The 25128-nt window shown below is 43.3% G+C and overlaps 1 protein-coding gene across 1 annotated transcript; it reads left to right on the top strand.

Moving 5' to 3' along the window:
* The first annotated feature begins 1335 nt into the window (after window positions 1–1335).
* LOC140128564 (uncharacterized) lies at window positions 1336–9979 on the top strand. Its single transcript, XM_072150262.1, has 12 exons — window positions 1336–1339; window positions 1500–1532; window positions 1830–1974; window positions 2326–2361; window positions 3348–3392; window positions 4125–5087; window positions 5448–5498; window positions 5708–5764; window positions 5919–5948; window positions 6047–6170; window positions 6470–6514; window positions 7433–9979. Exons 1-10 carry the CDS (start codon window positions 1336–1338, stop codon window positions 6099–6101), a joined length of 1419 nt encoding a protein of 472 aa, XP_072006363.1. The 3' UTR covers window positions 6102–6170; window positions 6470–6514; window positions 7433–9979.
* Window positions 9980–25128: the final 15149 nt, after the last annotated feature.

The raw sequence follows: 25128 nt of genomic DNA on the forward strand, positions 1-25128 counted from the left end.
CTGGAGAGCACGCAGCCTTGACCTCTGTGCCTGGAGCAACAAAAGTGTTTTTGTTAGTGGTGAGTCAGAGAACCATTGTTTAGTTAGCACCCTGACGGGTAGGATATTATTTTGTTTTTGATGCCTGAATGTGAAGGCTGTTTTATTTTGTTGATGCTGAAATAAACACAGGCTAGACCTGTTTTGGACTGTACACTGGTGTCACTGTCGTGAACTGCATCACAGCACGCCGCTACCACTGTCTCTACTGGGGCAAATCTCCCACAATATATATATATATATATATATAATATATATAAATTATAGTTTATAAATTACACCTCTATTTTGTTTTAAGCCCTGTGAAGCATCTAAAGGGTTAACACACTTCTTAAAGTTGATTTTTCACACGTTGAGGGTTGTAGTTTCTAAAATGGCAAAATGTACAAGGTTTTACTGCCTCTCAAAGTCACTTAAACCTGAGCCAGTGCCTCTTAATAAGGGTTTTGGTGATTTTCATAAAAATTTGAAAAATTGCACCCAAAATTCTGAACCTTCTAACAACCCAGAAAAGAGAGAGGATGCATAAAATCTTACGCCAATATAAAGAAGACATTTGGGAAATGTTAGTTATAAAGTCACTTGGGTGCTATGACAATCTGCCTGAAAAGCAGAAAGTTTTGAACTTTGAAAATGAATAATTTTTAAAATTTTTGCCAATTTAAAATTTCCTGGATATGTTATAGCGTTACAATGATATAACCTCTTATAATGACACAGGGCAGATTTTAAAAATCAGGTCTGGTCCTAAGGCCCTAAAATGGCTTAGACCAGAAAGGGGTTAAGGAACATTTATATTAATTATTTATTTATTATTATAAAATGATTTTATTTTTTTTGGTTTTTATTTAAATTTTTCCAACCTTGGGCTTGAACAAGGGGATGTCTGAATGCTTGTTCGAGCCCCTTTACTGCAATGCACATGTATTGCAGTGTATAATGTAAGTAAGTGACAGCCAGAAGGCAGAACCCCTTGTAAAGAGGATCCCGGGGCTGCAGCAGGAAGGAGCGGATCCCCCAATAAGCTCACCAGGGGGGGGGGGTCTCATCCAGGGACATTACACTTGCACACCACATTCATGCTTGATGATGTGTTAGTGTCGGGTCTGGGCTTTAATGACACATCCTGACACCGGCACTTGCGGGATCCGATGTCCCACAATCTTCTTCACAATCTGTTGGCTCCTCCCCTGCACAGGAAGCCACGGAATGTTGAGCTGTTGGCTCCTCCCCTTCAAAGGAAGCCACGGAATGTTGAGCCATTGTTTCTACCACACACATTATGACATCACACGGATGGGTATATAAGGAGCTGCAGAGCTGACAAACCCCTGAGGGTTGTTGTAGGAGATAGAGGTAAGTCCACTGTGTCCTCCTCTCCTGTTGTGTCCTTCATTCCCTTCCATTATGTCTCCTCCTCTTTAGTAATAGACATTTTCTTTACTTTTCCTTTGCTGCAGATTTGGTGCTGGTGATTTTGGAGAGATTTTTTGGTAAGTCTTTGCATCCTAAATATACCATGTGTGATAACACTGGGGGAGGGTGTAGAGGTCCTCAGTGGTTGTTATAGATTGCGATCTACTACAGGATTAGTACTGGGGGAGAGAAATAAAGATGGAAAACACTAGAGATAAGTAATGAGAGGGAATATTGAGGTCTTCAGGGCTGAGTTATGCAGATAAATATGGAAGGGTGGGGGGTCAGACCCTTCCCCCTTGTACACTAATGTCTGCTCCCTATCATCCCTTCATCTGTATGTTCAGGACACTCACTGTCTTATGTACTTATAGGACAACTGACTACGAGGAAAGAGAGGAGAGAGGAGGAGGAGGCGAGTAACATCAGGATGGAGAAGGAGGAAGATAAGAACATCCCGGAGGAGAAGGTGATGGACACCGAGGATGAAGATAACAGCATGGAGGAGGAGGAGATGATGTATGTAGATCATTGCACGAGTTGATGTAATAAGTCTTTGATTTGATTCATTTACCTATAATAGAACAATTTGAACAATTTGTTGCCATTTCCCATAGCAACCAATCATAGTTATACTGTACATTGTCCAATGGGACATAAGTTTTGTTGAATCTTCCCCATTGTGTAGTGGGATGAAGAATCTTCAGCAAAGCTTCATGACCCCCAGCGTCACCGTCATACATGAGACATCCATAGCGGAATATTTGGTGTCTCTATGGACATAAATAGTGACATCACATTGTATGATGTCTATGAATGAGAAGATCCTGACCTGTGTATTTCATGTCTCTTATCATATTCCCCAAACAGGTGGTGGTGGAGAGTAGATGAAGACTCCCCTATGAGGTAAGCGGATAATACGACTATCCTGTAGAGTACTGCACATACAAGGGGTTAATGCTGTAGATACATTAGAGAAACTGAGACATTATAAGTAGTAAGTGTCACCGGTGACTTTCTATTAGGGACCCTCGTCATGTGTCATCTTACGGGAGAAAAGAGTGATATATATAGGTCATGTGGGGTATATGGGTGACATGTGGGGTATAGGGGGTCATGTGGGGTATATATAGATCATGTGGGGTATATGAGGACATGTGGGGTATATGGGGGGCATGTGGGGTATATGGGGGGCATGTGGGGTATATGGGGGGCATGTGGGGTATATATAGGTCATGTGGGGTATATGGGTGACATGTGGGGTATATGGGGGGCATGTGGGGTATATATAGATCATGTGGGGTATATATAGGTATATATAGGAGGCAAGATGAAGCGCTAACCTGTGCGCGAAACGACTCGTCCCTGAACGAAATAACGCATCCCTTTGCATAACCCTCCCCTGCTGTGTATGCCATGTTTTAAATATGGATGAATAAAGAAATTGAAGTTTTACAAAGGCGGTGAGTGCCAACTTTTTCTTCTCTTCTACGAAGTTCTTGTACATGACTGTCTGCTATAGTTAGAGCACCACGCCAAAAAAACCCCAAGTCTTGCGGTTTTTACTCTTGACCGGCTCCAGATCAGAGCCCCTACTATCACGAAGACGTAGGACCTTTCTCAATAGTGCCCCCGACTTCCCCTCTTTTTTCCGTATATATAGGTCATGTGGGGTAAATGAGTGACATGCCGTGTATATGGGGGGCATGTGGGGTATATATAGGACATGTGGGGTAAATGAGTGACATGTCGTGTATATAGGGGGCATGTGTGGTATATGGGGGGGCATGTGGGGTATATGAGGACAGGTGGGGTATATGGGGGGGTATGTGTTGTATATGAGGACAGGTGTTGGGCAGTTGTAGTGACCTGCGCTGTGTTTCATTTTTTAGGATAACAATCACAAAGAAAGAGAAACCTTCTGAGGCTGATACTGGGTAAGTACAGAGATATTTTTGCATATTCCCTTTATCCCACTAAGTTAGAGAATAACATGTAACTACTGAACTGCGTTTGAGAAAACAAAAAACATCAGGTGGACCTCAGCCCCCCCCCCCCCCCCCTACACCTTTCCAGGCCATCTTGGCTTGGTGCTGTAGTAGAATCCCTAGGGATTCCAGATTTTATGACTAAACATCTGTAAATCTTCATCCCATCATATGACAGGATATCCCAACATTGGCAGATGGCGGTTATACACAGATATAACATAGACCACATTCAACTCCCGCGCAAGTGACATGGATGTCAGGTCACATAGAGGAAATACCTGATGGGTATATGGGGGATGGCGCCAATGATTGATCATATACAACACTAGAAAGCCCCTTGAGATTTCTCTATCGGCCTGAATACTTGGCCGCCCAAGACAATTGAAAGCCAGGAAGCTCGATAAAAGCTTCATCTTCACTTAGCAAGATCTCCATAAGACACAGTAGACGAATTCCCCTCAAGCAGCTTTCATCACACACTAAGACCTCAAATAATTGATAGAGCTGCAGATTGTATCAAGTTAAGCCACAGGTTATAGTCCTTAACAGGCGGAAGAATTAAAATTCTTTTAGTAAGTCACTACATAATAACTACTGATAAGTTTCTTCTCCACAGCAGATTCAATAACTCTTCCAGTGGTAATTTTATATAAAGTCAATTTTCTTTCTCTGTTGCAGATGCGAGGCCGAGCCCTCAGCAGACCCTGATCCCCCCCAACCAAAGGTGCCAGCGCGGCGAGGCAGGCCCCCATGGGTATCCTCTACCCTAATTGACACCACTGCTACTAAAAGTACTCATGCAGGTACCAAGATCAGTCCTCTGCTCCCAGGATCAGGCCGCTGCAAACAGACACTTCCTTCACCCTATGCCAGCTCCATCAGGCCAGCGACTGCCCGCACCCGCAGCAGGGCACCTCACCACTCAGCAGACCGTAAACCGCCCCAGCCCCTAGCTGATAAATCACTGCCAGCACAGCTAGCTAGGCGAAAGCAGATAACCACCTGCGAACCTCTCGCTACTGCCACCACGGGTGCTCAAGCCAGCAATGGGAGAAGGGTGCTCCACCCAGGATCAGACCGTCACTCCCAGAAACCTTCCGCTGCCTCCAGCAGGACAGTGGTCACACATGTCCACCACAGGGCGCTACCACCTGCGCCCAGATCACGTGGCGCACAAGTCCCACATAATTCCTCCATAATTTCTAAAAAACCTGTGGAAGAAGATTCACACAAGGATTTAGAGATTAAGATGGAGGAACCTCCGAAAGCAGAGGAGGATGTGGAGAAGAGCTTTCAGCAAGTGGAGGAGGCAGTTACCATAAAGGAGGAAGAAGATCAGAAAGCAGAGGGGACAAATAACGAAAAAGAGGAAGAACATCAGGAAGTGGAGGAGGCGGTGGTGGAGCAGGATCATCAACATGTGGAGAAGGAGGTGGATGAGAAAGAACTCAATGGGGTCACGATAATTGAGGTGAAGGAGGTTGAACACCTGGAAGAGGAGGAGAAGGAAAAAGAAGATCCGGAGGTGGAGGAAGTGGTGGCGGAGGGAGATTCGAAATTTACAGAACATCAGGAAGTAATAGAACAGAATGCAGCGGTGGAGGAGGACGAAGAGAAACATCTGAAAGAAATACCAAGAAGGTAAATCAGTAATCAGTTAATTTAGAGATTTTAGATACAGTTGAAATCAGAATAAACTTTTTGGTCAACCCTAAGACCCATTTTAGGTCAACTAGAGTTACCAAAATTATTGATATTTTCCGAATGGCAGACGAATGAGAGAGAAGTTTTAAGGGATTTTATGACTTTCTGCAATGTTAGAACTTTACAGACAATTCTCTCTTTCTCATTATTCTGGCATTTGGTAAATATATATCATTTAGATTTAGATTTAGATGAACGTAATTGACCTAAAACAGGAAAGGTTTATTCTGATTTCATGTCAGATAAGGAGAAAGGATCATTATAGTTATTGCTTTGCCTTTTGTTTTTTCTGTGTAGACCTTTAGGACTGGAGGTGAAGGTGGCCTGGCCAAGCGTAGAGACTGTCCTGTAAGTATGTGAGATAGATAAGACTGTATTTGCTATTTTGTAGTCCGCATGGGGGCACATACTTAATCTGGTGTTAATCTTTGCCCCTCTCAGTGTGCACAGAACATGCCCCAGGACAATCCCCATGTATAGAGCCATAGATCCATCCTGGGAAGTGTCTTCCACTCCGCACATGGAGATGACTTATCTAGTGATTTCTTCTCTTTTAGGCCCAGGCACAGGTGGTGGAGGCCCAAATGTCTCAGCAAGAGCAGCGAGAGAAAGACGTGAGTGACAATTTACCTTCTGTCTACATAGGAATATGTATCTTTTCTCCATGTTTCAGTGCAATTCTCGAGAATTGGGGAAAGATTGTAGATGGTTCCAACTCCTCTAATTTTGTCGTCCATGTAGTAAAATCTTGAAACATTTGTTTTCCAGGAACATCAGAGATGGTCAGAAACCTTCAAGGTAAATACAAACTTTGTAAAATCCTCTTTACTCGTCTCCTATGAGATAACACAAGTCCCTGGTCTCACCACAATTTCCCCTGGTCTTGTCTCCTGTAGGTTCCTCAGGTTCCTCAGACTGTGCTGCTGCTGTTGTGCAAATGCTGCAGAGTAGAAGATCTTCCCTTCATCGTCAGGATGTCCCACTCTGCGCCAGATTTCACACATATGGGGGACGTGCGAGGTATATTGGGTTATAGGGAAGAATTTCATGGCATATGGGGGGCATGTGGGATGTATGGGGAGCATGTGAGTTATATGGAGGATGCATGGGATGTATAGGGGGCATGTGTAGTATATGGTGGACATGTTTGAGGGGCATGTGGGGTATATAGGGGGGCATGTGGGGTATATGAGGACATGCAGGTTGTATGGAGAACATAAGGGATGTATGGGGGACATGTGGGGTATATGGGGCATGTGGGGTATATGAGGACAGGTGTTGGGCAGTCCTAGTAACCTGCGATGTGTTTCATATTTTAGGATAACAATCACAAAGAAAGTGAAACCTTTGAAGTCTGATACTGGGTAAGTACAGAGATATTTTTGCATATTCCCTTTATCCCACTAAATTAGAGAAGAACATGTAACTACTGAACTGCAAAATACATTTCCCATCAGCCTCAATATTTCTTTGCCCGTTCAACTCCCGCGCAGGTAAAATGGGCACAAGATGATGTAGTCATCAGAAAAGCCTTCCCTGGCTATATGGGAGGATGGCGCCACTGATTGTTACCAGCCGGAATTATTTGGCCACCAAAGACAATTGAAAGCCATGCAGCTCGATAAAAGCATCAGGATTCCTTCCCTTAGCCAGATCTCCATAAGACACCATAGACGACTTTCCCCCCAAGCATCTTTCATCACACAAAATCATCAATTTTATTCACCCTTTTATTAGCTGCCATTCTCCATATCAATAGATAGAGCTGCTGCTTGTAGTCCCTTCCACCCTAATGTCCTTCTTCTTCCTGACCTCTGTCCTCTGAATGACTTCCAAACATCTTTCAGATTTGGGGACATTTGATTCTTTGCAGAAGATGTGAAGGATCCCCTAGAATACCTCACAGTGGTACAACCATTACCTCTATCTTTTGTTTCTTCTCCTCCAAGCTTGCAGTCATATTGAGATCCATGTTGCAGACATGTAAGGCAGCATCACCATACAGACAGTAAGAACAAGTTATAGCAGTATAGGAAGCCGACTGTAGCCCCACTAAGTGATTTCCCAAAACTAAACACATGACATAGACAATTAAAATTCAAACCTCCCAAATACAATGTACAGTACAATAATCAAGGTAAGCCACAACAAGCGGAAGAAAAATGTTGAACCCCTTAATTCTTTTAATGAGTCACTAGATAATAACTCAAAGTTCATCCTCCACAGCAGATTCTATAACTCTTCCAGTGATAATTTTATATATACTTTTTTCCCTGTCCCAGATGCACGGGTGAGCCCTCAGCAGAACGTTACCCCAAACCACCAGTTCCAGCATCGCGAACCAGGCCCCATGGGTATCTACCGGCCTCATTCACACCACTGCTACCAAACTTTTGCAGGTACCAAGATCAGTCATCTGCTCCCAGGATCAAGCCTATACAAGTGGGTCCCTTCGCCTAATGCCGCTCCATCAGGCCAGTGGCTGCCCGTACAAGCAGCAGGGCACCTCACCACTCAGCAGACCGTAAGCCCCTGCCAACCACTACCTGATAAATCGCTGCCAGCACAGCAAGCTAGACGCAAGAGGATCACCAACTGCAAACCTCTTGCTACTGCTACCACGGGTGCACATGCCAGCAATAGGGGAAGGAGGATGCTTCCAGGATCTGACCATCACTCCCAGAAAGCTTCTCCTGCCTCCAGCTGGCCAGTGGTCACACATGTCCACTGCAGGGCGCAACCACCTTGGTCTAGGTCATGCGGCGCAAAGGTCCACATAATTCCCCCATAATTCCGGAAAAAACCTGATGAATATGATCCACACAAGGAATTCGAGATGAAGATGAAGGAACCTTCAAAGTAGAGGAGAATGTGAAGAAGTGCTTTATGCAAGTGGATGAGGTGGTTAACATAATCAGAAAGCAGAGTGGACATATAGCAAAAAAGGTGAAGAACATCATAAAGTGTCAGAGGTGATTGACGAAAAGGAGGAAGAACATCAGAAAGCAGAGGGGGCGGATAGCGGAAATGTGCACAAGGTTTGGCCTACATCCTCCCTCCACCAGGTTTCTATTGTGGCATGCACAAAGCCAAATCTGCGCCAGACTTTACACCATTGCTGGCCAACATCCTCCCTCCTCTGGATTGGTCCCAGTTTTGGCCTGACCGAGCAGCACAATGGGTGCCCTGGGTGCAGATGCGTGGCTAAACCGTCAGCAGACCATGAACCCCCTAACCACCGGTACCATAACAGCGAGCCAGGCCTCCATGGGTATCCACCAGCCTCATTCACACCACTGCTACCGAACTTATGCAGGTACCAAGATCAGTCTTCTGCTCCCAGGATCAGGCCGCTGCAAGTGGGTCCCTTCGCCTAATGTGCCTCCATAAGGCCAGAGGCTGCCCACACAAGCAGCAGGGCACCTCACCACTCAGCAGACCGTAAGCCCCTGCCAGCCACTAGCTGATAAATTGCTGCGAGCACAGCACAGCAAGCTAGACGCAAGAGGATCACCACCTGCAAACCTCTCGCTACTGCTACCACGGGTACTCATGCAAGCAATAGGGGAAGGAGGATCCTTTCAGGTTCTTACCATCACTCCCAGAAAGCTCCCCCTGCTTCCAGCAGTCCAGTGGTCACACATATCCACTGCAGGGCGTAACCACCTCGGTCCAGGTCATGCGGCACAAAAGTCCCCATAATTCCGAAAAAATCTGAGGACGATCTTCCACACAAGGAATACGAGATGAAGATGGAGGAACCTACAAAAGCAAAGGAGAATAGCTTTATGCAAGGGGATGAGGTGGTCAACATAAAGGAGGAAGAACATCATAAAGCAGAGAGGACATATAACGAAAAAGGGGAAGAACATCAGAATGTGGCAGAGGCGGTTGATGAAAAGGAGGAAGAACATCAGAAAGCAGAGGGGGCGGATAATGAAAATGGGTTGGTCCCATTTGTGGCCAGCACGAGCAGCACAATGGGTGCCCTGGGTGCAGATTCGTGAGTGAGCCCTCAGTAGACCGTGAACCCACTTAACCACCGGTGTCAGCGCGGTGGACCAGGCCCCCATGGGTATCCACCGGCCTTATTCAAACCACTGCTACCAAACTTATGCAGTTACCAAGATCAGTCCTCTGCTCCCAGGATCAGGCAGCCGCAAGCGGGTCCCTTCGCCTAATGCCACTCCATCAGGTCAGTGGCTGCCTGTACAAGCAGCAGGACACCTCACCACTCAGCAGACCGTAAGCCCCTGCAACCACTACCTGATAAATAGCTGACAGCACAGCAAGGTAGACGCAAGAGGATCACCACCTGCAAACCTTTCACTACTGCTACGGGTGCTCATGCCAGCAATAGGGGAAGGAGGATCCTCCCAGGATCTGACCATCGCTCCCAGAAAGCTCCCCCTGTCTCCAACAGGCCAGTGGTCGCACATGTCCACTGCAGGGCGTAACCACCTCGGTCCAGGTCATGTGGCACAAAAGTCCCCATAATATCGAAAAAACCTGAGGAAGATCTTCCACACAAGGAAATCGAGATGAAGATTGAGGAACCTCCGAAAGCAGAGGAGGAAAGTGGCAGCACAGTTTCCAAATTGCATATGGGGGCTTTATGGGAAACACATTTGTGTAAAGAAGCCGGCTCACTCAGGGTCCCAATTATAAACAATATATTTCTGTCATCTTTTTGGCTTTGACTGAATGTGACTACAAGTTTATAATGATAGATATTGGGGCCTATGGAAGTTCTGCGGATGCAGCGGTCCTCAGGGCTTCCAGAATGGGTGAGCAGCTTCGCACCAGCCAGCTCTGGACTATTAGATTAGCTTTTTATTATTTTCTTTTTTTTAATTTTGGATAGTGTAGTGTAGGGTCTCGCAAGAGTTGGGGCCCCTTGACGAGGGTTGCGAGCTTAAAACTTCTTTGACCCCTTTTTGAATTGTTGCATTTTTGCAGACAAGGTAAAATGAGTAAAAGGAGTTAACCAAGACCTCAGCAGTTTGAGATTTCAGACATTAATAAAAGTTATGTTCACATTACTTTGTCTTCTTTGATTATTGCAAGGTTAAAGGACATCTACCACCAGGATGAAGGACTGTATGCAAATGAGTCCGAGGGGCTTCAAGCTCCATTAACATCTAATGAACCTGGAGCCCCTTAGGCTCATTTGCATACAGTCATTTATCCTGGCGGAGATGCCCATTAATAATACAAGTAAAAGGTTCTGACACTTTGGATACCTGTAGTTATGAATAGGGACACTAATATGTGCTGATCCAGGCAATTTAAAAATGGAATCTACATTTCGGATATAGCTATGTACAACAACTACGCTTACACGCTTGTGTGTGGGCCCCTCTGCCAGAATCATAAGTTATTTTATCCTGCAGAAGAGCAGATCGGACTCACATCTTCTTATAAGTGTAGCTGGTTTACAATCCCTCATTATGTGGTTTACTTCATTATGTATGTGTGCCAGTACTATTACAAGAAATATGTTGCGGGGTGTGGCTGCTCAAAATATATATATACGTTCCTACACGTTCCCTTCTAATGTCCAACGGCGCTGTCTTTGGACTTTCTTTAGATGGGCACAGAAGCACGGGAGAGGGAGGTGCAGAGGAGTGCATAATTAGCAGCCCGGAGCCCCGGACATCTTATCCCGCACCCCGTGCTTCTAAGTAAAACCTTTTGTTCTAGGTGATCCCGGCGTGTGAAGTGCGATAGACAGCTCCGGTATCAAGGAGAAGAGAAGAGGGGGTGACGTATTTATAACCCTTTTTTTTACAGTTTTTAAGTGGTTGATTTAATGTATTATAGAACATCTACCACCAGGGAGAAGGATTTTAAATCAATTTTAAATTCATTTTTGTGGCGGTAAAATGTGCATAACAGTGAGCAGGGCTGACCTGTAATTTATTTGTCATCTTCCGGACATCTTTGAGGTCCTGCACCATGGAGATCATAAAGACATCCTCCGGAGTGTCCTCCCGACGCAGCCGCAGTAGCTCCAGCACCTCAGACTCTGCAGCAAGACTGACGTTGGATGCAGCAGGATGTTCTCTTTTCGTGCCGCTAAGTGTTGGTGGTGTTGGTGGTGATGGTGGTGATGGTGGTGTGAGGGGGAAGAAGACAGAGTCTAAGGACTGTTTCACTTTACACTCCAGGGTTTCTGTGGTTGAAGTGCCCTCAAGATTTAAAGTCAGCATTTTTGCGCATATCAAAGCAGCGTTCATTATTAGATCTGATGGAAGATAAAGGATCTTTGGCAAAGAATAAAAAAAACATACTCTCCTATGTCCATCACTGCATCCACAGACAAAGAAATAAAAAAGGGGATCAGGCTTAAAGCACATGTCTGCAACGATCATACAATGCACGTGGCCCTTGGGGGTGGTCATAAAATGCACATGGCAGCAGGGGTGGGGTCTGCACATGGCTGAAGGGATCTTGATAGGGACATTGTGGGAAAACAATACTCAGCAAGCACTTCCCGCTCCTGATTCTCTTGCTTCCGTGTGTCCTTCTTCTTCCAATATGTCACTCACAAAATAGAGCAGTTCACACTCCTCCAGCACAAATTCCTGAATCCACTGATAAGAATATACCGCTATTCAGACCAACACTCCTCCGTATGCAACATATGTTGCGGTAGATCGCTGGAAAAAATTCATCCGCAGATAGCGTAGTACAGTTTAACACTCAGTATTTATTTACATACTCACAAAAGAGCGATAAAAATGTGCATATAAAATTCCAACATGGGACGCCAGCTGCACGTTCTCGCCCCACCCTGGGTTCCGCCCTGTATGGCTTCTTCTGGGGCCCAAATGTCTCAGCAAAAGCAGCGAGAGGAAGATGTGAGTGACAATTTACCTTCTGTCTACCAGGGGGGCTCTTTACATAGGAATATGTATCTTTTCTCAATGTTTCAATGCAATTCTCAAGAATGGGGGTAGGATACTGGGTGGTTCCCTATCCCCTAATTTTGTCCATGCAGTAATCAAGATAGGAAACCTTTCAAGGTAAATACACAATTTTGTAAATCCTTTTTACATGTAACTTATGAGACTTCACAAGTCACTGGTCTCACCACAATTTCCCCTGTTCTTGTCTCCTGTAGGTTCCTCAGATTGCGCCGTTGTTGTGCAGATGCTACAGAGTAGATATTCTCTTCATCCTCAGGGTATCCCTATTAAAATTATCTTCAAGGACAGCCCCATGACCGAATTGGTAGAGAAGACAATGAGCAACGAATAACCAGTACAAGCATTTTCCTAGGGCACAGCCTTTTTCTTTGATCCTATGAAGGCATTGTATTTTCAGAAGTCCCTGGACAGTGCTGGATAAGCTTTGGTAGCATAATATCTGCAAGCCCCCCACTTTGGATCAAGGATTCTACTAATCTTTATTATTTCCAACTCCAGATCTGAAGTAACACAAGCTGATCTTATTGATATATCCAAAGCAAGTTGAACTCTGTGGCTTAACCAGAGCCAGGTCATTGGGAGACTGTTTTAAAATCCTTGAGGTGACCTCAGAATTCCTACCAGTCATGATACTGGCACCATCAGGGTAAAATGCAATCCTATAAATATTCAGTGTCAAAATGTTTATCATGCAGCAGGTAAAGAGAAAATCGGTTACTGCATCAGCAGTCATTGACCTTAACCCATTAAGATCCAGAAATATGATGACGGGATCAGGAGAAGATATTAGCTAACAATGGATGTAAATCTCCCTCATGCTCTTCCATGACAATGCCCACGTCCCAGAAAAATCCAGACCCGCACAGTAAATCCAGCAGCAGCCCATCACCACCGGTGTCTGCTCCACTACCTTTGGTACATGGCTCCCGGCACACAGCAAACCGACACAAATGGAGATTCAGCACACCAAGACCACAGCCTGCACTACGACCTGCACCAAGCCTGATCACAAAGCCTGGCCTACATCCTCCCTCCATCGGTTCTCTATTGTGGCCTGCACCAGACTTTACACAAGCTCTGGCAAAAGATCCTCCCTCCATGGCGTTGTGCCCAGTTGTGCCCAGCTGGTGTGGCACCACAGGCGCCATGGGCACAGTGCTAACAATCATACTCCACCTGCAGCATCATGCCACAACATTGCTGACTCATACCTCCTACTTCCACCAGACTCTGCCTAGCGGGAGCAACACCACGAGTGCAGCACTAATGCCACCAGCAGCATTGCACCAGAACATTGTCATCTGATGCCTCCATCCTGCACTACTGCCTCCTGAGGTCGTCATGCCACAGGAATTATGTGGAACCCTCCACAGCCTGGCCTACTGCACAAAGATCCCTCAGATATGGAAGCATCGGAACAAAACCAAACAACCTCCTACTGGAAGGGGCCTACCTCAGAATGGACCGCTTGGCACTGCCCTATTTAATTATATATGGCAAGCCGATGGTTCACATGCAGCACCCTGCTTGACTCCCTACACGTCCCTAGGTCCCTCAAGGCCTACATTTATTGTCATCTGTCCCATCTTGTACCGCAGCCTTTAATGTGACACCAGAACCTGGCAGCCAAGAACGCCAATATGGATGGCGTATGTGCAACTGAAATGTAGGTGACCACCAGCTATCAGTGTTTCAGCGCTAGGTGGGTGAACACTGTAGAAATTGCTTCTGTGGTACTGTGCAACTGACAGCTTGAAGCGCTATAACCTGGTGCCTTGGTGGCAATGTACTGTGTCCACCATGCCAATAACTAATAGCAACTTATGGCTATTCCTCCTGCCGGTCATGTGACCTATGAGTTTATAGCTTATGTCTATTGTAATTGTTATTATTGTATTGTGTGTAGTAACTGTGGATGTGTAACTGTGAAAGTCTGTAAATGTATAACTGTAAATGTGCTCCGTGTTCATAACTAAGTAACTAGCAACATAAAAATAATGTGTCTTACTAACATATGTATAGCCTATATCAGTGATGGCGAACCTTTTAGAGGTCGAGTGCCCAAACTGCAACCTAAAACATGCATATTCTTTGCAGTAACGTGTAGCAATTTTCTTGCTCTGTGCTGTACCACGGCTTTCAATGGGCCTAGAGGGCACCAATATCTTTGTCAGAAGAAGAGGAAATTTGGGTTGCCACTAGAGCTACCCTTGAGAGCAATCCTGAACAGGAATATTGATGGGGCAGCACAAAAGGAGTTCAAATGATAACCTAATCCTGTCCACGCCACCTCTCTCTTCCTGCAGTCTCCGGTATACAAGGATGCTCTACATTAAAATAATGCTAAGCATGGCAAGTCCTGAGACTGCAGGTGGAACCCTGTCTGGAGAACTCTGCCATGGTGCAACAGCCTGAGTGCCCTCTGAGAGGGCTCTGAGCGCCACCTCTGGCACCCGTGCCATAGGTTCGCCGCCACTGGCCTATATTATAGTGTGTAACATTATGGTTGGACACTTTTGTACAAAAGAATCCCCCCCCCCCATGGATCAATAAAGTCCTAATATCCTAACATATTGATGTTGTCTTTTAACTCCACCCAGAAAAAGTTTATATGACATCATCTAAAATAGAGTAAAGTGCATCTCATCCAGCAAAATATAAACCCTCATATGTCCACATAATAAAAATCTGCTCTGAAATTTGTCATTTAATCCATTGCGAATGTGTAATTTTTCGATCTGTGTAATTGTAAATGATTTACAATTATTTAGGCCTCTAGAAAGCTTAGTCACTAGAAAGCTGAGCAGGACCGTAAAATGCGAAAATGTGATTTTCACAGCATCCTAGAAAAAAAAAATCCAAGCCAATCTAAAGCAGACATTCAGTAAGTGTCTGTTATGAAGTTATTTGGGTGGTAATTCCAACTGATAATTTATTGAATTCGTAGATGCTTTTTTACTTACCCACGATGCTCAATTCATCTCACAGCTCCGTCTGGCTTGTTTTTTGTGCATTGGACGTAAGACCTCCCAGTCTACTCTGTCAGCCAATCATGTAATGTGTTTGCCTGTTGCATAGTTACTAGGGTCGGCGTTCTCTAAAGTTCAGGTGAGGACACTATCCAGCTAGGCAGGATTATGCGCTTGTGAAGTGCGAAACGGGCCGTCGCCTTCAGTGGGATCCTGTTTGATTCTTCCCTCCTGCAGCTATGTTTTATGACTTTGGAATAAAAACTGTACTTTTAATTGGTGAGTGCTAGCTCTTTTCTTTCTTTTTCCTGGAATGCCAAATGTATCTCATGGACTGTTTGAGCTAGAGTACCTCCTCTCCATGATTTGTACCCCATACTCTATTTTGGGGAAACTGATTTAAAAATACGTCTCAGATGGATGTCTAGGTACAGTGCCCCTTGAACGTCTTCTTTTTGATGCTGACAAGGATAGTACTAATTGCTGCCCCTTGTCTCGTGTTCCCGTTTCATCCTGTGGGACTCCTCAGGGGGAGCAGGTGCCGGACAACAAACTGGGGTGAAGTATCTCTATAACGAAGGGCTCCTAACAACAATGATCTGACTCCTAAGCGCGATGCTCTGCAGGACTGAGTAGACCACATTGCTACCACTGGAGATGTGAAAGAACATAACATCTAAACCATATAATATATGAAACTATGGCCAGTTCACTCTTGAATCAGGGACTCTTGATGAACAATGGGACACCAGTCTCCTAGTCAATAACACAGGCAGTCGCAGAGTTACGTACAAGATAGAGATAGGTTCTATGGGGGAGCTTTATCCGAGGTGTCTCAGAGTAGAACTTCTCTAGTTCTATTTCAGAGCTCAGAGCTCAGAGCTCAGCGTTTATTTCCCCGAGCTCTGATTGGTTTCCATGGGCTACTAGAGAAGTTCTACTCTGAGACACCTTGGATAAAGCTCCCACATAGAACCTATCTCTATCTTGTACGCAACTAGAACAGTTTTATCTCACACACTTCTGATAAATCACCCCCTATATGTTTGTTCTTAGGTTGAATTTGTATGTAAGTCAGAAGTTGTATATTTTGCACGTATAACAATAATGTTCACTGCAGACAACTCTTATATTGCTCATTTCTTTGCCCATTTGCCAGTTCAGCAAATTTCCAGCATCCAGAGACAGGACATAGATGGCTTGATAAGTACATTTCATACTGTAAGGGGGGTGGTAGCACTAGAGGACTACCCTAGATGAGCTCCGTGTGACTTTTCCTGGCAACATATGCAACGTTTTTCAGGATGGAAAAGGAAAACCACACCTCTTTTTCCTTGACATCAAGCATGACCTCCAGGAAGCCTTATGAATAATGCGGGATTAAAACCAACCCAGTATATCCATTCTAGAAGCAACATTTCCCAGCTGTAGACAGCACTGTTTTGACCTGGTTGGGTCTCCTCAGTAGGGAACTGGTTTGGCTGAGTGAGAGGCTTGTGACTAGGGTCAGGAAGTAAAAGTTCTCCTTACGGAGACAGACAATTAAGGCCACCATTTAGGTGTATGGAGTCTTATAGCCATGGAAGCTCCACTAGGGGATTCCTGGCAGATCTAGGAAAGAATTGTCTATGTGATAGGTAACAATTTCACAAATCTTATTAAAAGAGTGAGTCCTACAGGGAACTTAAAAAAGAAAATATGTATGTACACAAGCCACAAGTCCAGGTCCTGGTGGTCGGATGTAATTCCAAGAAATTTTTTGTCAAGGAGATTTTTGTTGTTCCGGCTTTTATGTTATTTCACCATTTGCCAATATTGGTCTTTGTATAACAGGTTCAGGAAAGTACATACACCAGTGATGGCGAACCTTTTAGTGACCGAGTGCCCAAACTGCAACCCAAACCCCGCTTACTTATCGCGAGGTGCAAACCAAAAATTAAAGCAATAAGTTATTGCTCCCTGTTCTTCAACTTTCAATCATATAGGCCTCAGGAGGACAGCAACACAGTGGAAAGATGGAAAATTTGCATCACTTTAGCTTCTTTCCAGTGTGCTTCTGTACACAGAGAATCCTCCAAAGATAATTTGTCCCTGTCTATTCATTCTCCCTCTTCCTACAGTTCAAAGTAGTGAAGGAAGTATCAAAATATGTCTGAAAACAACATCTTTTAAGTTGCTTGCAACTGCAGGAAGATTCTTTGAGTTCTGTCTGGTGTGCTGGGGCGATGGCCCGGGTGCCCACAGAAAGGGCTCTGAGTGCCGCCTCTGGCACCCGTGCCATAGGTTCGCCACCACTGACATACACTATAGCAGGGCTCTGGATAGGACTGGTCCTTTTACAAATGATTAGGTCTTGTGAAGCTCCTCAGACTTTACTATCTTTGAGTGCGTTTGATAGTTACACAAAAACACTTCTGGCATCAGAAGGGCCCAGTGGGCATCATGTTGTATCCCAGTTCTACCTGACAATCCACAAAAACACCACAAATAAAATTTTAATATTTAATCTTTATTGTACTTTTTTGTTACAAAATACAGGAAAATTAATGAACATGTGACATTTGATGCATGGTCGTTGTTTGGAAAAAATGGTCCATGTGGTATGTTATCTCGTTCAAGTGTTTTTAATACATTTCTCTTCTATACCCCTCCCCCACGACTGCTGCTATAAAGTGCACATTCTACATCCCCAAACATTGAAGAAACTTTCAACAATAGGTGATACCAACCCCAAAATGGTAACATTGGAAAAAGCATCTCGTCCCGCAAAAAAAATGCCGTCACATGGCCCTAATAGCGCAAAAGCGAAAATTTTATAGCCTTCAAAAGTGGCCAATGAGGAAAGTAAAATCCTGGCAGCTGCAGGGCGCTCCTTCCCTTCTGCGCCTCACTGTGTGCCCATAAAACAAGTCACGGCCACATGTGGGGGGTCTTTGTACGCAGGAGAAATTGCAGAACAAATTGTATGGTGGGTTTTGTATTTTTATCTTTTGGAAATGTGTAAATTTTAGGGCTAAATGAACGTATAACCGGCACAATATGACTATTCTAAATTTTGCCTCCATTTTGATGTAATTACTATGAAGATCTCAAGGGGTTAACAATCTTCGTAAAATCTGTTTCTGATAGCTTGATGGGTGCAGATTTGAAATTGGGTTGGTTATATAGGGGGTTGTGATGCTAAATATGTAAAATTTCATTCAAAACTGTATTTATCCCCAAAATAGTCAATTCTGAAAATCCGGAAAAGCGATATTCGATTTGTAAGCCGCGTGACGTCAAAATAAATTATCCAGACATTTCAAAAATGGTGAAAATGTAAAGTAGACAAATGGGAAATGTTATTCTGCAAGTTATTTAGGTGGTAAATCTATCGTCCTGAAAACGCAATGATTTCAAATTTCAAAAATGGCAAATTTTTCTGAAAATTCATCATATTTTCTTTTTTTTTGTAAATAAACGCAAAACTTATCAGCCGACATTTACCACTAAAATGAAGTACAACATGTGGGGAAAAAACTATCTCAGAATCGCTTTGATAAGTAACAGTGTTCAAAAGTTATAACCATATAAAGCGACGCAGGTCAGAATCCAAAAAATGGGACTGAGCCTTAAGCTGTAAAATGACTGCGTCCTTAAGGGGTTAAACCCTGTTGGCCGGAAGTTACCGTATTGTGCATAATATAAACTTAGCTAATGCATACAATAACTAAATGTGTATACAAATTCAATCTACGATCTAAATGGTGGCATAACATTAGGTATGTAGACGTCAAATATCAAAATGTGCAAACTTAACAATATGTAAACATTTTTTCAAATGTGTAAACATTTTTTTTTTACGTTTTTTTAACATGTGTAAACGTCATTTTTTCGATATATTTTTTTCGATATATTACATTACCTTGTTATATGTTATTATAGAAATACTTTATAGTTACAATCCTCATTCAGACCTTTAAGACTTAGGGATTCCAAACGGTTAATCCAATAGACTTCTCTTCTGAGTAATCGAGTTTTTATTTGTTCGCTATCACTGCCTTCAATGTGTATGCAAATTCAATCTACGATCTAAATGGTGGCATAACATTAAGTATGTAGACGTCAAATATCAAAATGTGCAAACTTAACAATATGTAAACGTTATGTAAACAAATATGTAAACATTTTTTAACGTTTTTTTTAACATGTGTAAACGTCTTTTTTTTTTTTTTTTTTCTCGATATATTACATTACCCTGTTATATGTTATTATAGAAATACTTTATAGTTACAATCCTCATTTAGACCTTTAGGACTTAGAGATTCCAAACGGTTAATCCAATAGACTTCTCTTCTGAGTAATCAAGTTTTTATTTGTTCGCTATCACTGCCTTCCACTTCTTCGATAATCATCCATCTAAGATCTGACACTTGATGGCCTCTTTCTACAAAATGTCTTGCTACTGTCGTCTCTCCATATTTTTTATTACTACTCTTGTCCTCTTTTTTTATTGTTCCTGTTTTTGAATGTGTTCTTATGGCACTCTTGTGTTCGTTTAACCTGATTCTGATGCTTCTAGATGTCTGTCCTATGTATATTTTCCCACATGGGCATTTCAACATGTATATAACATTTTTACTGTCAGGGCCAGTTCTAGACAAAGTGGGGCCCTGGGCAAAACTAAAAGTAGGGCCCCGAAATAAAACTATTTTATGACCAGTCACAGTCAGCAAGAGGCTCCTTTAGTATGGTAAAACAAACTGTAATATGGGAGAATTTTATAGGAGAGATAGATAAATGATAGGGAGATTGATGGGCAGCATGGTGGCTCCGTGATTAGCACTACAGCCTTGCAGCGCTGGTCAACATCTGCAAAGATTTTGTATGTTCTCTCTGTGTCTGTGTGGGTTTCCTCCGGGTCCTCCGGTTTCCTCCCACACTCCAAAAAATTACTGGTAGGTTGATTAGACTGTGAGGCCCATTGGGGAGAGGGACCGATATTTTCTGAAAGCAGACACTTGCCCCATTTTCAAAATTGCATCAAAGATTTTATAGACATAGGCGCCTTCATGCAATTTTGATTCAAATTGAAATATTTTATTAAAATACTTAAAATTTGGCTTTGATGGCAAAAAATTTGATCCAAACAGAAAATGTTTACCTTCACATCTCCTAAATGTAATACATGGGCATGTGTAGAGTTCACAAATGTCCCATATTGATCTGTTCACATAAATAAATCCAAATAATATCACTAAAACTGTAATAACTAGATATCTGCTTTTCAGCCAGACAGTTTTAGACAGTCACAACCTGCAAAATATATCAATAAAACAGAATAAAAAGTAAAGGCGCCATAAGGCCTATAGAATAGAAAGCAGACAACCAGGCGATGCATTTGGCAATTAACATTCAAAATTTCCTCTAAAATATGTACAAATCCAGGTACTTATATAAAGAAAATATACTTTCCTAAAACAGTAAGATGTGAAGAGATGATACAGACCCCACACCAATATATTCACCAAAATATGCAGCAAAGGGAACTGCAGAAAATTCACACAGATGTATCATTGTCTGTTCCTTACACAATGGTAACCCAAAAAAATAACTATATATCCATAAACCTCTCTAAGGAGATAATAAAAGTCACGTTTAGATGTGCGCCAGTGTATTAGCTGCACAATAACAGAACCCTCCGCGCTTCATAAGAATTTGAAGATATAGAATTTATTCCAGGACATGTGTGTGTTTTTGGTGTTACATATAACTTTATGGACATGTTCTGGTCGCGGTGTAGTCACATTAGGCGAAGAGGATCGAATGTTCATCGTATCAGTCAATTTTCCCAACAAAAAATAACTATCACAAAATAAAAGGGAATAAGAGAGAAAGGGCCCAATGTATCACTTTTGTGAGCCTAAGTGTAGTAGTTGCGCCTAAATTCGGCCGCACTGTTTTCCAGAATTATCACAAGCTACAACCATCTGTGATAAGTATATTTTCTGCCTCTTATTAATCACTTTACTTTAACACAGTTTAGGCGCAATTTTGGCGCAGTTTAGGCGCAATGTTAGATTCGGGCACTTACATGTGATCCTGCTACAAGCTCCTCTCTGCTTCTCCCACATCCCAGAATGAAGATAACACTCACAGCAGCACCCAGTGACCTCCTCAGCAGGGGCTTCTCCTGGAGGGGATCCCCCAGTGCTGGTCTCCTGCTGCACCCCTGTAATTCTGCACAGTATCCTGGTATCCTGGTGATACTGTGCAGAATTACATGGGGGACACTTGTCTGTAGTATCTGCAACATTCTGCAAAGTTCTCTTCTCTCTTGCTGTGAGCTCAGGATTCTGCAGAATGTTTCGTAAATAGAAGGTGATGAACTGTAAATAGAGTCTGCAGCTCCTGTCTGTAATGTATCTATTGTATCTATTATCTGTTCTAGTGTCTGCAGAGCATCTAATGTCTGTATTATCTGTACTAGTGTCTGCAGAGTATCTCATGTCTGCATTACATGTTCTTGTGTCTGGCTGAGCTTTGCTGCTAGATGAGCGGTTTTGCAAAGGGGCTCAGTGCTTTCTTCTCAGATAACGCCACCTTCGGGCTGGAGTGTTTTTGCGCCCGTTTTTGCTCCTAAATGAAAAGTCGCAAGTGATGAATATCATTAGGCGCAGCAAAACATCTGGATTGCTAGGATAGATGAGGGAAAGCTGGTTATTTTTGCTGCGCAGCTAGTTTGGCGTTTAATCGCAAAAATGGCACAAAAACGGTGCGCCTAAATGAAAAGGCACAAAAACAACAGAAAAAAACGATTATTACATGTGGCCCAAAGTGTGTTCTTAGATAGTTCTGCATAGAGAAGGGTTAAAAACATGAATATTAGTTGATATTATCCCTTCTCAAAATGTAGTAACATATAAAGTGAATATTTCCATTATCTGTGAGGTGCAGCAGCTCCTGTGTGCAGCAAATTCTCCCTGCAGCCCGATGGCTAAGAATCTGGAGATGGGGGAGACACTTCAGGGGGCTATATCTCTGGCTCTGTGACACATAGAACCTTACTTCTTTTTTCCTATGAAAGAAGAGAGTCTCCTCTCTAAATTTATGTTTCTAAAATGTAGGAAAATGGAGATATTAACTGCTAAACTGCCGTTGGGAGTGATTTTTATATATAAAAATGGCACCTGATATTCTCACTTTAAACCTGAATATCTCTGGATCCCTGGCACCTAGAAACAAAATTCAAGATTCATTTGAAAGAAGAGATTCTCCCCTTTCTCCCAGGGGCCCTGGGCAATTGCCACCTTTGCCTACCCATAGCGCCGGCCCTGGGTGAGGACAACATCCAGCCAAGCAGGATTAAGCTCTTGTGAAGTGCGAAACGGGCCGTCGCCTTCAGTGGGCTCCTGTTTGATTCTTCCCTCCCGCAGCTATGTTTTAACATGACTTTGGAATAAAAACTGTACTTTTAATTGGTGAGTGCTAGCTCTTTTCTTTCTTTTTCCTGGAATGTCAAATGTATCTCATGGACTGTTTGAGCTTAGAGTACCTCCTCTCCATGATTTGTACCCCATACTCTATTTTGGTGAAACTCTTTTAAGAATAAGTCTCAGATGGATGTCTAGGTACAGTGCCCCTCGTACGTCTTCTTTTTGATGCTGACAAGGATAGTACTAATTGCTGCCCCTTGTCTCGTGTTCCCGTTTCACCCTCCGGGACTCCTCAGAGGGAGCAGGTGCCGGACAACAAACTGGGGTGAAGTATCTCTATAAAGAAGGGCTCCTAACAACAATGATCTGACTCCTAAGCGCGATGCTCTGCATGACTGAGTAGACCACATTGCTACCACTGGAGATGTGAAAGAACATAACATCTAAACCATACGATATAAGAAACTATGGCCAGTTCACTCTTGAATCAGGGACTCTTGATGAACAATGGGACACCAGTCTCCTTTTCCATAACACAGGCAGTCGCAGAGTTACTTACAAGATAGAGATAGGTTCTATGGGGGAGCTTTATCAGTAGAACTTCTCTAGTAGCCCATGGCAACCAATCAGAGCTCAGCGTTTATTTCCCCACAGCTGTTTATAAAATGAAAGCTGAGCTCTGATTGGTTTCCATGGGCAACTAGAACAGTTTTATCTCACACACTTCTGATAAATCACCCCCTATATCAGTGATGGCGAACCTTTTAGAGGTCGAGTGCCCAAACTGCAACCTAAAACATGAATATTTTTTGCAGTAACGTGTAGCAATTTTCTTGCTCTGTGCTGTACCACGGCTTTCAATGGGCCTAGAGGGCACCAATATCTTTGTCAGAAGGAGAGGAAATTTGGGTTGCCACTAGAGCTACCCTTGAGAGCAATCCTGAACAGGAATATTGATGGGGCGGCACAAAAGGAGTTCAAATGATAACCTAATCCTGTCCACGCCTCCTCTCTCTTCCTGCAGTCTCCGGTATACAAGGATGCTCTACATTAAAATAATGCTAAGCATGGCAAGTCCTGAGACTGCAGATGGAACCCTGTCTGGAGAACTCTGCCATGGTGCAACAGCCTGAGCGCCACCTCTGGCACCCGTGCCATAGGTTCGCTGCCACTGGCCTATATTATAGTGTGTAACATTATGGTTGGACACTTTTGTACAAAAGAATCCCCCCCCCCCATGGATCAATAAAGTCCTAATATCCTAACATATTGATGTTGTCTTTTAACTCCACCCAGAAAAAGTTTATATGACATCATCTATAGACACCCCAAAATAGAGTAAAGTGCATCTCATCCAGCAAAATATAAACCCTCATATGTCCACATAATAAAAATCTGCTCTGAAATTTGTCATTTAATCCATTGTGAATGTGTAATTTTTTCAATCTGTGTAATTGTAAATGATTTACAATTATTTAGGCCTCTAGAAAGCTTAGTCACTAGAAAGCTGAGCAGGACCGTAAAATGCGAAAATGTGATTTTCACAACATCCTAGAAAAAAAAAAATCCAAGCCAATCTAAAGCAGACATTCAGTAAGTGTCTGTTATGAAGTTATTTGGGTGGTAATTCCAACTGATAATTTATTGAATTCGTAGATGCTTTTTTACTTACCCACGATGCTCAATTCATCTCACAGCTCCGTCTGGCTTGTTTTTTGTGCATTGGACGTAAGACCTCCCGGTCTACTCTGTCAGCCAATCATGTAATGTGTTTGCCTGTGGCGTAGTTACTAGGGTCGGCGTTCTCTAAAGTTCAGGTGAGGACACTATCCAGCTAGGCAGGATTATGCGCTTGTGAAGTGCGAAACGGGCCGTCGCCTTCAGTGGGCTCCTGTTTGATTCTTCCCTCCTGCAGCTATGTTTTATGACTTTGGAATAAAAACTGTACTTTTAATTGGTGAGTGCTAGCTCTTTTCTTTCTTTTTCCTGGAATGCCAAATGTATCTCATGGACTGTTTGAGCTAGAGTACCTCCTCTTCATGATTTGTACCCCATACTCTATTTTGGGGAAACTGATTTAAAAATACGTCTCAGATGGATGTCTAGGTACAGTGCCCCTCGTACGTCTTCTTTTTGATGCTGACAAGGATAGTACTAATTGCTGCCCCGTGTCACGTTTTCCCGTTTCATCCTCCGGGACTCCTCAGAGGGAGTGAAGTATCTCAATAAAGGAGGGCTCCTAACAACAATGATCTGACTCCTAAGCGCGATGCTCTGCAGGACTGAGTAGACCACATTGCTACCACTGGAGATGTGAAAGAACATAACATCTAAACCATATAATATATGAAACTATGGCCAGTTCACTCTTGAATCAGGGACTCTTGATGAACAATGGGACACCAGTCTCCTTGTCCGTAACACAGGCAGTCCAAGAGTTACGTACAAGATAGAGATAGGTTCTATGGGGGAGCTTTATCCGAGGTGTCTCAGAGTAGAACTTCTCTAGTAGCCCATGGCAACCAATCAGAGCTCAGCGTTTATTTCCCCACAGCTGTTTATAAAATGAAAGCTGAACTCTGATTGGTTTCCATGGGCAACTAGAACAGTTTTATCTCACACACTTCTGATAAATCACCCCCTATATGTTTGTTCTTAGGTT

The sequence above is a fragment of the Engystomops pustulosus genome, chromosome 4, assembly GCF_040894005.1.
Source record: "Engystomops pustulosus chromosome 4, aEngPut4.maternal, whole genome shotgun sequence".
Lineage (NCBI taxonomy): Eukaryota > Metazoa > Chordata > Amphibia > Anura > Leptodactylidae > Engystomops > Engystomops pustulosus.